Below are 15,127 nucleotides of genomic sequence, written 5' to 3'. Positions count from 1 at the left end.
ACGTTTTTCGGATCTTGATGCAAGTGCAGAAGACATTTCCAGATTTGAAAATCCATTTAACTGTACAATTGAGGAACTTCCACCTAACCTTCAATTGGAAGTGATTAATCTGCAGTGTGATAACATGCTAAAAGGCAAATTCCAAGAGAACAATCTAACAGAATTCTATAAGTGTCTTCCAAGTGATGAATATGGTGAATTAAGATCATATGCTCGAGGTTTGATCTCTGTATTTGGTAGTACCTACCTGTGTGAAAAGACATTTTCAAAGATGAAATATGTAAAACCTCAATACAGGTCAGCATTAACAGACGAACATTTGCAATCAATTATGATGATAGGAAGTACTAACTTTGACCCCCAATTTGAAGAAATGTTATCTCAAATAAAAAACAATTTCATTCATCCCATTAGTAGCCTAAAGCTGTGTTTCAAACAATGATTGTAGTTCCTTTTGTATTTTTATTATGTTATATTTTCACCAGTAAATTTGTGAAAACTTGTTTTTTAACCTGTTATTTTAACTGTACCGACCTTTAAAGATCCCCGAGTTTGCCTCTTGGCCCTCAGAGTGTAATGTGTTTTATATTTGGCCCTTTACGAAAAATCTTTGCTGACCCCTGGTCTAGGATGTGACACCGTATACTGTTGTAGATATATGCCATCTTTCCCTTGAGAAACCAGTAAACATCTACCAGACCGCATGACATCACATTGCACACAACAGTAATCTTCGTACCCCCCACCATGAGAACCTCAGATCTCTTATTGTGTGTATTGTCTATTTCAGGCAAATCAAAAATATTCTTCTATGAAAGTCAGAAGTATTGACACACTGAATTCATTATTTGCTCATGTATTGTTTGGAAATATTTACCACTTAATTAAATTATGTAGTCTTTTAGTTTCTGATAACGAGGGAAGTGCAGTAAATTTATTTTTCACACACACATAGCGTATTCAAATCAGAACATTGTTACAATTATTGCTCCACATTAAGTGGAGGAACTGTTTTGGAAGAGACTGTGGACCTGTCATCTGACAGTTACTGATCAATCAATCAGTGAACCAGTAAAATGAGATCCATTTGACCATTTTACAGTGTAGAACAACACCATTAAAATTATTGTAATTCCTTTATTATCTTCCAAGACAATTGTGTACATGTGATTGTATACATATATACGAGGGGGTACCCAAAAGAAACCGAACTTATTTTTTTTTAACTTAGTTATTCAAATTTTAAGCACAAACCTTCAATCCCCTTCAAAGTACTCTCCACTTACACTAATACACTTGTCTAGTCTTTTATTCCATTTTTCAAAACATTGTCTAAATTCATCTTTTGAGATGCTTGACAGCGCCTCTGTCGTTTTTTCCTTTCATGTCTCTTTTCATTTGAGGAAACAAAAAAAAAGTCACTCGGGGCAAGGTCAGGTTAGTATGGAGGGTGAGGAACAGGGGTCATACCATTTTTGGTCAAAAATTGTCGTACAGACAGGGCTGTGTGAGCAGGGGCATTGTCGTGATGGAAAAACCAGTCACCCGACTGCCAAAAATCTGGCCGCTGAGCTCCAAGTCACTCCCGACAGCTCCACAATTTCTTCAATGGTCCGTCGTCAATCTTCCTTGATGATTTCACGAATTTTTTCAACATTTTCATGTGTTCGGGCCGTGGAAGGATGACCAGAACGAGGTTTGTCATCAAATTGACATTTCACCATTTTTGAAACGGGAAAACCACTCAAACACTTGAGTTTTCCCCATAGCATCTTCCTTGTACGCCGTTTTTAACATTTCAAGAGTTTCTGTTCCACTTTTCCCGAGCAAAAGGCAGAATTTCACTGCCGCACACTGTTCATGAAAATCAGCCATTACAAAAACGATGATCACACAAAACAGTTGTCACTATAAACTCTGCCGAACTAGTCCTTACCTTCTGAAGCAACAGTAGTCGGCTTATCGACTCATGAATGTTAGCGCTATGCGCTCATAGCGGCAAAATGCGGTACTACAAAAGCTCTGCCCACAAAAAAATTAGTTTGGTTTCTTTTGGGTACCCCATCGTATTTAAGATCTTAAGCATATTTTTTTGTCATTACTTGTAGTAAATAATATTTAGAATTGTGCAGGAATCAGGCATACATTATGTGCATTTAGCAGCAAGATACAAACAGTGTGAAAAGGGATGTTGCAAGTTATGGAAGTACTCTCTAAGTAGAATCCAATGTTTTAGACTGAAAGTCTTTCCTCCAATAACCACTTCCACTCAAGAATTAAAATACTGTCGGTATTTCAGGTTTAAATAAATAAATGGGACAAACATATATAATTGTATGTAAGAGTTGAAAGCTCCCAGCCTGATGGTGTATCTTAGAGAGTGATTCATGTGTCATAAGATGTGGAAATTTGAATTACAAAGGCTTTTGAAGAGTACAGTCCCCTAGGTAGAAGTGTGCTTATATTTCAGAGGAATGTCAGTGGACCTACCCCGCTGCACAATGTTGCACTCAAAATCATACTCTTCATAGTCATTGCTACAATATGAGAACCTAAAATACAAAATCTTTTCTTTGAAAAAAAAATAAAATTATGCTTCATGCTTCATATTGTGACATGATGACTGAAAAGCTGGAATAGTGGAATATGTAGATGCAGCTGTTGCAAGGCAGTGGCACAGTGAACACAAGTCAACAGCGTTGGATATTCACACAGCAATAGAAGTCCTGTAAGCCATATTTTCTATGCTGTCCATGCTAATGTTATTTATATAAGGTGCATCCATTATATGTATAATGTGGCCGTCTTGTAGTGCACTCAATTTCACCTGTCACTTCACAACATGTTTCGGCAACATAGTGCCATCATCAGGTGTCCCAATTACGTCAATCTATTGCATTGCTTTCCCTCATATGTTTTCACAACACCATTTAAAAAGTATTTAAAAAGTCCGTATTTGTCAACTATTATAAATTTACACTCGCTAAAACTTGTTAAGATAATTCATCTTATTTGTCTTAATTAAAACTTGCATGTGGTTCGTTCACTACGGGGTCGTTTTTCTTATTTTCTGTGTAAACCGCATCTTGTGATGTGTGTTCCCTTCTTAGCTGGGAGTGTTATATTTATCATAGTTGACAAATACAGACTTTTTAAATACTTTTTAAATGGTGTTGTGAAAACATATGAGGGCAAGCAATGCAATAGATTGACGTAATTGGGACACCTGATGATGGCACTATGTTGCCGAAACATGTTGTGAAGTAACAGGTGAAATTGAGTGCACTACAAGACGGCCACTGTATACATATAATGGATGAAAATCAGTGCAACGGGACGCTAAAATATAACATTATATATAAGGTGGTTCAAATATGACCGGGACTGATTTTTTCTTTTTAAACAAACTTGCCAAACACTTACTTGCACATGTCAGTCTTCAACCTACTCCCCTCCTCAGTCAACACATTTTTTTACAACATTCTAGAAGCATCCTGATGCCCTTTTAAGAAAAGGCTTGTGGTTGGAGGTGTATCCACTCCCGAAGTCTGGATGACAGCATCGTTGTCCACAAACTGCATGCCTTGCAAGTCTGATTTGAGCCTTCCGAACAGGTAGAAATCACTTGGTGCCAAATCGGGACTGTACGGCGGATGTTTCAGAAGGTTCCATTTCAATTTCCAGAGGGTTTCCATTGTTGTTTTGATCGTATGGGGGCGTGCATTGTCTTGAAGGAAGGCTACCCGCTTTCCACCTCTCTTCCACTTGGATCGGATCTTTTCCTTCACGTCTGTTGCCAGGAGGTCTGAGTAATAAGCTGCATTGACTGTTCTGGCATTTGTCAGAGAGTCTACATGGATAAGCCCCTGCCAGTCTAGGAAGAACGTTGCCATCACTTTTCCTGCCGAACGGCTCCTCCGCACTTTCTTGGGTTTGGGAGAACTGGTATGCCGCCACTCGCGTGATGACTGCTGGGACTCGGGAATGAAGAAGTGCACCCGCGTTTCATTGGTAGTCACTATAGACTTCAAAAATGCATCACCTTCGTCTTCAAAGTGCTGTAGGAGACGACTGGCAACTTGCATGCGCACCATTTTGTTCACATCCGTCAAAGTGCGTGATACGCACCGTGCATTCACCTTGCGATAGTGCAGGTGGTATTTCACGATGTCTTCTACACTACCAACACTGATGGACAGCATTGCTCCAAGATCCTTGATAGTGATGTGCCTATTCTCACAAATAGGCGCGTCTGCACATTCAGTGTTTGGCTCGGTGACAAATGTTCATAGCTGATGATCATGCGGTTCATTCTCCTTGCACTCTCTGCCCTCTCTGAAGCACTTACACTACTCAAACACATGGGTCCATGAGAGACAATCTTCCCCATACTGTTGTTGGAGTCTGTGGTGAATTTCAGCGGACGGGACGTTTTCTGTAACGAGGAATTTGATCACAATGCGTTGTTCCATGCTCCTCGGTACCTTTAGTTTGCTCATCACTCTAGCAACTCGCAGACAGGACTGAACAGATTCTAACCCTAACAGGAGGGAGAGTGGAGGTTGTGGCTACAATCTCTCAAGGTCACACAGCTCCTGTGCAGTGCAGCTTGTTCACAAAAAAAAATCAGTCCTGGTCATATTTGAACCTCCTAGTAATAACCTATGGGTTAGTTAGTTAATTATGAGACAGTCACTGCCTAGCAAGGACATGAACACAGAAGCTGAAGACTCTCCAGTGTTAGAAGTCATACCAAGCAACAGCTGTTGAACTCATGGTGCTGTAGTTACAGTGATCTTTAGATTGTGTAAATTAGTGATATGGTTATAATTATTTGTATTTGTCAAGTGTTAAGTGTTCAGTAAATCTGATTACCAATCCACACTCCATGTCTAGTCACTCACACAAGACAGTGTTCATTCAACAGGAAATGAGGTGGGTGATCAAGGTGGAAGGAAGGTGCGTGGTTTGGAGACAAACACCACTATGGAAATTGCTCAACTTCTTTTGTCACTGCTTCATGCATGGGGCATGGATCCTGACCTTGATAGGGTGTGTGAAGGTAAATTGGGTCTTCTTCGTCCAATGGTACCAGTGTCATTTGGAGTTCTCTCCAAAGGAGGTAAGCAGTGTTTATAAGTTGATAACCTATTTTAAAAAGAAAAGTAATTTTCGTATGAAAAATAGTATTCCATTAGCAGTTTAATAAGCATTGATTGAATGAAAGTTCATAGAAGCAAACTTGAAAAATTACAAAACGTAATCAAGTAAGAGAATATATATTTGGTGTTAATTTTATAAATGTTATCAAGAGTTCTGTTGTAATAATAATCTCCAGTTATTAAATTGTTCAGTTAGCAGATAAGAAATGTCATTGTGTTTCATACCTCACAATCAGTCATCTGATTTTAAGGAATGTGTGGGATGTTTATGTTCCAAAGAGACAACCACATAAAACTATAACTATATATATTATTTAAAAATGTACAGGATGGCTGGGAAGCCGTTTCAATTAAATATCTACTATTCACAAGATTGATGGCCCTGAAAAGGGTCGTTGTTCCACTTTATGTTATTCACAAGATATTCTGGCCCTGAAAAGGTGCGTTGTTCAACCGTATGCTATTCACAAGATTTACTGGCCCTGAAAGGGGCCGTTTGTTCAACCATGCATGCACTAGTAGAGTTTGCTGCTTTGTAGCAGCCCAGGTCTTCTTTGCGGCAGTTCAGCTGGTCTGGCTGGCCGGTGATGCAGTGGTGCGTGTGACAGCAGAGTCCATTGACTCAGCGCTGTTGCTGGAGAGTTATGACAGTGGCTGCTTCATGATGTCAGTGTAGCTATGATGGCTGTGATTGGTGGACTGAAGTAACAAACTGACGATAGCCAGTTTTGACCTCTGCCTTTTTATACCATGCTTGCTGGGTGGAGCTAGCGATGCAGCTGTGATTGTGAGCACTGATTGGCCAGCGCCCATGTCGATCTCCAGAGGGCCGGACAGCGAGTGCTGTATAAATATGAGACTGACTGACCGTTGGTCGCAGTGTGACTTGATATGCCCCCGGGAGTAAGAATTGTCTGGTTGAATGAAAGGAAAGGAGCTGTCTGTTGCACTGTGGGATGTTCCCACAGATGAATGATGTAAAATTCTAACTAAAATGATTTTCTGTGATGCAATGCCTGTTTGAGTATGTACCAAACCGCATGCTGTCACATCTCAGAAAACTGTTGTCATAATATCCATACTGTAAGGATCTCAAATTCAAATTTTAATTTCTAATTTTTGCATGAAAGGTTTTTTTCATTTATTATTATGAAGTACGCATGGAAAGAAGGCAGTTGTTGATATCCTCATAAGTCAGATACCCCTGCTTTTCGTTATAAAATTTTGAGAAAAGTGCCTGCATTATAAAATGAAATGTGTTCCATATATAGTACAGTATAGAGAACACTGTCAGATACATGATCACTTTGCCCAAGTCATTGACAGGTGTGTTCTTTTTCAAGGTTACATGAGCTTATTGCTCCCAACATGGCAAGCAAAATGTGCCAATGAACTTGATGCTGAGAAGCCAGCAAACACATCTGGCAGTGCTAACTCCTTGGAAGCTGACTTGCCAGTTGAATTGGTTCGCTTGGAGCGACTTACAAGGCTGTTCACAGCACGCACACACTGGGAGCTAAGTACTACTTTGACCAGTAATCATCTGCTTGCAATTATTGCAATGGCGAACACACTTATGTCCATGAATAATGCAACTTTTATTCCTGAGCAGGAACGCACTCGCAAGCTTCATAGGTAAGTTGAATATTCTACCAAACTTTCTTTATAACTTGAAAATGTGATCATATGAAATAAAAATATTACATTAAATATAACAGTGCTTTCATGTTGCTACTTACAGTTGATTTGATAATTTAGCCGTCAAGTGCTTACACTGATGTTTATATAGCCTGTCACCTCTGCACTGCAGTAGGTTGATCGCTTGAAATTGAGCAAGTTAACTTCCTGGTGAGGTATCTGTTTCATGTTCAGAAGGTGTCTGGGTCAGATCCTTAGAATGATGACAACATGTTTTGATGGTAGAGTAGTTTCTGAAAGAGAGAACCAATTTTGTAAATGTACGTATGGTATGGTATGGTATGGTATGTTCATCCTAGTCATTTTTCATTTACTAGGTAAGTTTTCATTTTATATTAGGAAGATTATGCTGTTTGAGATCACAAGTCATTTCTTTCACAAGTTCCAGCATAATGGTTGTACACTCTTTTGAGGAGTTAACAAGAGCAGCATAATTCAGTGTAGGAGCTTGAAACTTTGTGTCATGACAGATTCTCTAACAGTTTTGTAGCTCTTATCAGAATCACGTTCATTGAAACTGGAAAACTATAAGGCAACTGTTGAAAATATCTTTGATACCTGATGAACAGGTAATTAAACACAAGACCTTTAATATGGTAGAATATTTTTACAATTGTGTAAGTTTCTTCAGTAAGTTTTGTACTCAAATATGAACTGAGCTTCTGAGAGGAAAGCTTTTTATTTTTTATTACAACCACCTTTCAAGACATCACTCTTGTTTCACCTGAATCAAAGCCTTGTTTCCTTTAGAATAAAATCAATTTCTTGAGCCACAAAACCAAGCAAATGTTGTGTAACTGGGGAAATCTTTTCCATTGCATGCTTTTTTATAAAAAAATTAAGATGTCTGGTTGAGCTCCTGTAGGCTACAATCTTGCAAAGTAGCCAGACCTTTCCTTTATACTTCATTTTCTTCTGTAACAGATCTCCTTCATAAGGGCTGCATAGGACTCACCAGTGTTTGTAAACTTATGATTAATAGGGCTGTAAATTGCAGAGGATTTGGATGAAAAATTTTGTGGTCTGCTTTTAAGATTTTTTGTAATATGGTATCTTGCTTTTCTGAAAGTAATTTGTTAGCCTGTCATTACATGTTGTTGTTCATCCATTAGTTGTTTATACAGGATGTTCCATTCAAACCTCCCACATTTTATCAGATTTTAGAGCAGAAAGTACGAATGGTATGAAAATGAGGCTACAGGAAATACAGGAAGAACTCAAAAAATTTTATTTGACACACTAATAAACCTCTACATGTGCACCATTGGTAGCACAAACAGTATGCAATCTGTATTCAATTTCTTGCCACATTCTTTCCAGCATGTCCATTGGTACTGTAGCGATCGTTGCACGGGTGTGGGCTCTTAAATCTGGGAGGTCATTCACTGGAGTCACGAACACGAGTCCTTCACCTAACCCCAGTGGAAGAAATTGAGTGGAGTGAGGTCTGCTGAATATGGTGGCCACCAAATTGGTCCACCACGTCCAATCCAGCGATCTTGGAAGGTGGCGTTGAGGGACCTCCAAACATCCAGACCCCAATGTGGCGGGCTCCATCGTGTTGGAAGATTATGTTAGGCTGCAGTTTGACTACCTGGGGATACAGGAACTGTTCTAACATGTCTATACGCACCCAGATACTGTAGCTTCACTGAAGAAAAATGGAAATTAAATTCTTCGAGTTTTTCTTTCATCTAGTTTTAATTATAGTCCATGATTTATTACAGTTTGTTCGCAATGATTAATTAAAATGTGGGAAGTTTGAACGGAACATACTGTACATTAAGGATAGTTATTTTAGGTAAAGTGGAAGTAAACTGAGGTTCAAGAATTGAGAAACATAGAGTAAATTCTAAGTAGAGGTAGCCTTCATTTTATGTGCCCAGTGACCATTACAGTCATGTATAGGTTAGATCAGAGGTGGTCAGTCATTTTGGTTGCCAGTCCATGTTACCTGTTTAGGTAAGCTTTACATGGCACATCTTCATTGATGTAAAGTCATGAATATCTGATTCATGTCTCCTGTTCATGCTAAGTTCCCTCCTAGTGTATATAATCGTGTATTTCTATACATGGCTTGCTTTTCTTGCTTTTTGCTCTATAATGGCTTCAACCCTGAAGATGGAGGCATATGTTCCTGCAAAACATCAGTTGAATTTTACAGACTACATGTTTTTATATCCCAGAAGATAGAACTCTTCAATTAAGTGATTAAGTAATTAGAAATTTATTTTGCTTATAAAGAAAATTACACGAATCGGGGAAAGATATTGAAGTCTTCTGTTGTTGCAGTTTTTATTATTATTAAATGGTGACTGGTGTTAATTACAGCTCTGAGTTTTGATGTATTTAATTTTATCATGGGAAATATCTGCTCACATATGTAGGTTGAACCAGATAATGCAGACTTCCTTTAATTGTGGAAATACACTGCTGTTAAGAAAGGCATAAACATTTTAAAATTGTCACTCATCTGAATTACTCTAAAAGAAATGAATTACTTTGCAGGTCATTAAGCTCAGGTTATAGGTCAGTTGGGACTTTATCAATTTCAAATGTAAAAGAAGAGGAAACCAGCAACAAGTTTATTTTCTGTTAATTTGATATCTTAGAGAATCATTATGGACGCATTTAAAATGGTTATCAGATGAGGCCAATATGTTGGTTTTTCCTCACCCTATGTAAGACACTAGAGAATTAATTTCAATCTGACTTCTTTGAATTTAAATTGAATGAAATATTTTCATGTTCTCTTGCTCAGTACTACATAATTTGATGCATTGTTTTCTTTTATTTAATTAAAAAATATTGTTATTGCTGTGGCATATAGACCCGTTTCTAAGAGATGACTCTTTAAACATCAGCCATTGCTAGGTAATGCGCACATGCAACAATAGAGGAAGTGTCATGATATGTGGCGTGTACAGCATGTATGTGCACTGTGATGTCACAAAACAGTAGAAGAGGTGATGCAGGCGGTGTTCTCTGTGGGTCCGCTCCCAGGATATATGATTCAACCAACCGTGTTCTGTTTAGTGAATAAGTGCAGTGCAGTTGTGGAGTGTTAACCAGTGGGCAGTGGAAGCTGAAGAATCTGCATTTCTGATATTCATTACCAAGAAACATGTAGTGAAAACATTGCAGAGAAATAGCCATTGTGGATAGTGGTTACTGAGTAAAGACTAGTGAAAGTAGACTGAGAGGACTTAGTGTGAAGTGATTTGTAGTGTGGAGATCAGCTGTAGTGTTATAGTTGTTCATAGTTATGACCTTTAAATGGTCAATAAATATATTCACTAATCCAATATATTCAATAATACTACCACCAATTAATGTTTGTCTCTTCAGGCAGAGTACTCGTACAGCCCTCAACTGGGCCACTAAAGCTGAAGAAGAAAATGAAGATCTGTTCACAGCCCAGCAAGCTCAAATCAAGCAAGGCTGGAGTCTGTTGGCTACTCTGCACTGTGTTTTACTGCCAGATAAGGTGGTCCAGGCTGGCTCGAAGAACTTCAAGAGACCTCAAGTCGAGATGATGGCACGAAGGTGGCAGCACCAGTGTTTGGAGGTATGTTAATTGAAGGCCAGATGGGCATTGCCTAGGCCTTTTTTTTTTTTTTTTGTATACACTTTTGTTTTTTTCAAAATAAAAGAAGTTAATTTTTATGGCATACAGCCATTTCAGAAATGGAAAGAAGGAGATTTCGGATATGTTTAACCATTTCAAGTACAGTGATGACCATATTTTCCACATGCTTTAACATTCAAAACTCTACATTTTGCCCATAAAATATATTTATTGGTTTTGTATTCTCAGAAAAAAAGTATTGATTATTTCTCTAAAGAGCACAAACCATTTGATGTTTGTAATGGAGACAGTGTTTCCTTTAAGGTAGGCATTGAACTTTTGAATACTTTTTAGATAAAAATTCATGCGAAGAAAAATAATAACAGTATGATATTTTGTGTAGCCAGTAGCAGGGTTTTCATATTAACTGTGTTAGCCCGGCTGACACTTTGAAAAATAAAATAAAATGTGTTTCCTGCATGGTCAAGTGGTACTAAGTGCGTGGGCAAGAGAAGTGATTATATAATGCACTGGAGAGTTCTGTCTTCTGGAATATACAATGTGACCATAAGACTAACACTCTTACAGTAATACTATTAATGCCATCTACTGGGGATGAATGGGACTAGTTAGAGAGAATGTTTATTTATATAATGTGCAAGTTTCAACTTGTTTGGTTGATGCATATGAGGATTACAGTTGTTTTGGTGAAGGTAGTTTTTTCATCGTGTTGAAGTTTCAAAATGGAACAGAGCAGCAAATAAGTTCTGTGTAAAATGAAAGAATATAGCTACTGAAACGTTTGATATTGTGACGTGGATGGTGCAACAGGAAGTAGGGGTCCCATGATCTCTGTGTTCTCACGAGTGATGTCATGTACCCCCACTCCTCCCATCATTACACAATGCTCCTGTTAACACCACTCCCCTCTAGGCTCTGACATCATGCAACAGGTGAGTCCGTGCAGTGACTGTTGTTGGACAATGCATAGGTAGAAAGACCTGACAGTACCTGATATCTGTTGCCGAGCAGCAGTGTGTTCTCTATGTTGTCCGTGCTGAGCCTAAATAAGAAGCAGCGAACACTATTCGGGAGTATTGAGTTACTAGAGAGTGAGTTACCAGAGAGAGAGAGTTGAAATGTAGCAACTGCCGAAGGCAGTCTAGTATTCGCCAAGATATAGTGGAAGCAGTAATTGTGATACTACAAGTGATAATAATTATACAGCATGTAAGTGTAAGAGCGAGTGTGGAATAAATTCGCTAAGATCCAGAACGGCGTGAAGTTATTTGTCATGTAACATACCCAACACGTGACAATATGTTGAAAAGTTGGTATTGTGAAGCATGCTTATCAAGAATGACATAAAAGGTACATAGAAGCTCAGAAAGTTAGAATGCAAACATCGCAGGTGAGAACAATGTTGATTGCATTTTTTATGCTAAAGGTATTATTCATCACAAATATATGCAGGAAAGCAGACTGTAAATGGTAAATTTCATAAAGAGGTGATTAAGAGATTGGTCACTCGAGTTCATCACGTTAGGCCTAAGTTTCAGGAAAGTGAGTCCTGGTATCTTCTGCATGATAATGCACTGGTACATTCCTGTCTCTGTCCACTCTACTCCCCTGATTTAACACTGACTGACTTATTTCTATTCCCTAAATTAAAAATTACAATGAAAGGGATGAGATTCGAGGCTGTTTCATCAATCCAGTAGATGGTGATGAGAGAACTGAAGGCGATATGGGAAGAAATGTTTTCTCGGGCATTTGATTTGTTGTATGAGCAATGTAAACATCCTGCGGAAGTGGCTGGGGACTATATTGAGTGATGGTATTAATAAATATTTTTATCTTTGTATTTGTTTTTTTTTCTCTCTTTTTTTAAAGTAATGAAAATTTCGAGACAACCAACCCCAGTCACAATAAAGATAGACCAAAAACAACTGGAGAATGTGAAATGTTTTAAATATTTGGGTAGCTTCTTAACAGATGATGGAAGGTATACATGTGAAATTAAATGTAGAATTGCCATGGCAAAAGCTGCATTTAGCAAGAAGAATCTTTTTACCAGCAAATTGGACTTAAATTTGAGAAAGAAACTAGTGAAATGCTACATTTGGAGCATTGCTTTGTATGGGGCTGAAACTTGGACACTTAGGGCAGTAGATCAGAAACACCTGGAAAGCTTCGAAATGTGGTGTTGGAGAAGGATGGAGGAGATCAGTTGGACCGATTATGTGAGAAATGAAGAAGTGTCATTTAGAGTCAGTGAGCAGAGGAATATCCTACACAAAATAAGAAAACGGAAGGCTAATTGGATTGGTCATATCTTACGCGGTAACTGCCTTCTAAAAGAAGTTATTGAAGGAAAGATAGAGGGACGGATAGAAGTGACCAGAAGACGTAAGAAGATGCTGGATGACCTTGGGGACAGAAGAGGATATTTTCATTTGAAGGAGAAAGCTCTAGATCGCATCAAGTGGAGGAACTGTTTTGGAAGAGACTGTGGACCTGTCGTCTTGACAGATTACAGATGAATGAATGAATTAATTTGTTTTTTATGGCCTCAGTTCAAGAACTTAATTGTCACACCCCATTTAGTCTGTTAAAAGTCATCTAACGTTTGAAAGAACATGTCACCTTCATCTTCATGGTTGAGTAAGCCAAGCAAGAAATCAGCATGATGTAGGCAGTGAGGAAAACTTTGCTTTGTAGATACAGGTGATTTGTTCCTTTGAAACGTCAGTTAACTTTCAACGCGCTACATGACCTTATATTCCAGAAGATAGAGCTTTTCATAACCACTGCTGTGAGAATCTAATATCCAACAATTATTCTCTGTGGTATTCTTTTCATCAAAAATACTAATTTAGAACAGTTTTATGAAACCTGTATTCTTTTTCAGTACTGAATGTTATGATTATGTGATTGGATTGTGAGTGTGTGGCATCCCTAGTAAAGTAATAAAATGGAAAACTGCAAGTTAAGATGTATTCTGTTCAGATATTGGTATTCAGAAAATGTAAAAACTTAATTCTGACCTAAAATTGAAACTAATAGCACAAAACTGAACACAAGACACACAAAAATGTTTAAACAATGAATGTACTGTTAAAGTCATTCTCAGATACCATTACTCATAGTTTTTATGTCAGTCGTGTATTCTTTTACTGTAAGGTGCGTGAGGCTGCACAAGCTTTGTTATTGGCTGAACTTGGTCGACTGGGACCAAAAGGTCGCAAAGCCCTAGTTGACAGTTGGGCTCAGTTTTTACCATCCTACAGCTCAGCAGATACACTGGGGTTCCCTCCTGGTACTCCACAGCCTTCATCACAGATGCTGACAGTTCCATCAGCCCAGCAAGGAGGCTCTTCCCAGCAGACACTATCATCAGGTTAGAGCACAAGTAGGCATGGTGTATAAATTTGCACTTTTATCGAACTGTAATAATGTGCCTTAGTTGAATTGCAGTTATTAGTTTCCTAATTAAAAAAACATACTTAAATATTTTTCCCCTCAAAGAAACAGAACTGGTGGTTTAAAAAAGTGAAAGTTTAGTTTGGAGCTGTATTTAAGTTACCCTTCTGAGAGCTGATACACTGTATGTAGCCACATACTGTCTCTAGTTGCACATGTTTGCATTGAGAGAGCATAGCTGTATGATAGATCTTGGGGTTCATATGCACAAGGAGTTGAAGTGAATGGACATTCAAGAGATGTTCCACCATGGAGACACAGTATGTTCATGATCTGGTGATATTTGCAAAGAGATATATGGAAACTGTTTGGTTAAATAGAGAGAGAGAGAGAGAGAGAGAGAGAGAGCACCCAAATTGGATAGTTACAGAAAAAGAGGGCACTGAAATATCATTATAATGGTCCTGTTGAAAGATCTCAGTCTTGAAGTTTTAAGCTCTCCTTTTATTGCATATAAACACTTTTTCTCTCTCCATTAAGTAATAACATAACAATGTCCGAATAGAGAAATAACCATTTCACAACCTGAAGGAACTTGGTCTATGGTTACAACATATATTCTTTACCTAAACGTTTTGTATATAACTGTTGATACCCTGCAAAAATGAATACACTTGGGTAACATCTAATGTAGGTCTGGGGATACAGTGTGCATGTCTGTCATTTTCAGGAATGAGAAGCTTTGCATGCGGTGAACAGGAAGGGAGCTTTTGTGCTTAATTTTGAAATATTTTATTATCACTTGATAGCTTACATACATAATTTTGCATGTGTAAAATGTTTGGTTAAGTAGATTTGAAGAAAAAAGAAATCTAGTTTAGTTTTGTAGAACCTTTAACACCAAATGTAATGATCATATCCATGACATAAGAACAAACAAAACAAACTCAGAATCTGCTCAACATGTTCCAGAAACAGGATACTCATATGGCCCCCTAAAAGACACTTTAGAAATACTTCAAATAGCAAGGAAAGGATCTTACATGAACACTTTAGAGAAATACCGCATATATAAAATATGAAAACAAGATAACCATCTTAATGACACATTTTCTGATACAAAGAATCCAGTATACAATGTTATCATCCTACCAGACAGCAACAGCATTCCCCACATACTTATCATACTTGTCGGTCACAGTCCAACTGTACTCATGTACAGATCACACCATCATATGGTACATCAACATTTCACCATGAAGACATAATGGGGGGG

At 38.1% G+C, this 15,127-nt stretch overlaps 1 protein-coding gene across 8 annotated transcripts in view; it reads left to right on the top strand.

Moving 5' to 3' along the window:
• LOC111869451 (WD repeat-containing protein 7) overlaps positions 1-15,127 on the top strand; it is a gene marked incomplete at its 3' end in the record, with an annotated part of 95,361 nt that overhangs the window by 73,408 nt on the left and 6,826 nt on the right. For all 8 annotated transcript variants that reach the window (XM_033753433.1, XM_033753436.1, XM_033753435.1 and 5 more), the window contains 4 exon segments: positions 4,928-5,122; positions 6,506-6,797; positions 10,209-10,428; positions 13,612-13,828. In XM_033753433.1, coding sequence (XP_033609324.1) covers positions 4,928-5,122; positions 6,506-6,797; positions 10,209-10,428; positions 13,612-13,828 — 924 coding nt within the window.

Source organism: Cryptotermes secundus, unplaced genomic scaffold, assembly GCF_002891405.2.
Source record: "Cryptotermes secundus unplaced genomic scaffold, Csec_1.0 scaffold1411, whole genome shotgun sequence".
NCBI lineage: Eukaryota > Metazoa > Arthropoda > Insecta > Blattodea > Kalotermitidae > Cryptotermes > Cryptotermes secundus.
Note: the sequence above shows the minus strand (reverse complement) of the source record. Positions and strands in the feature narration are given on the sequence as shown.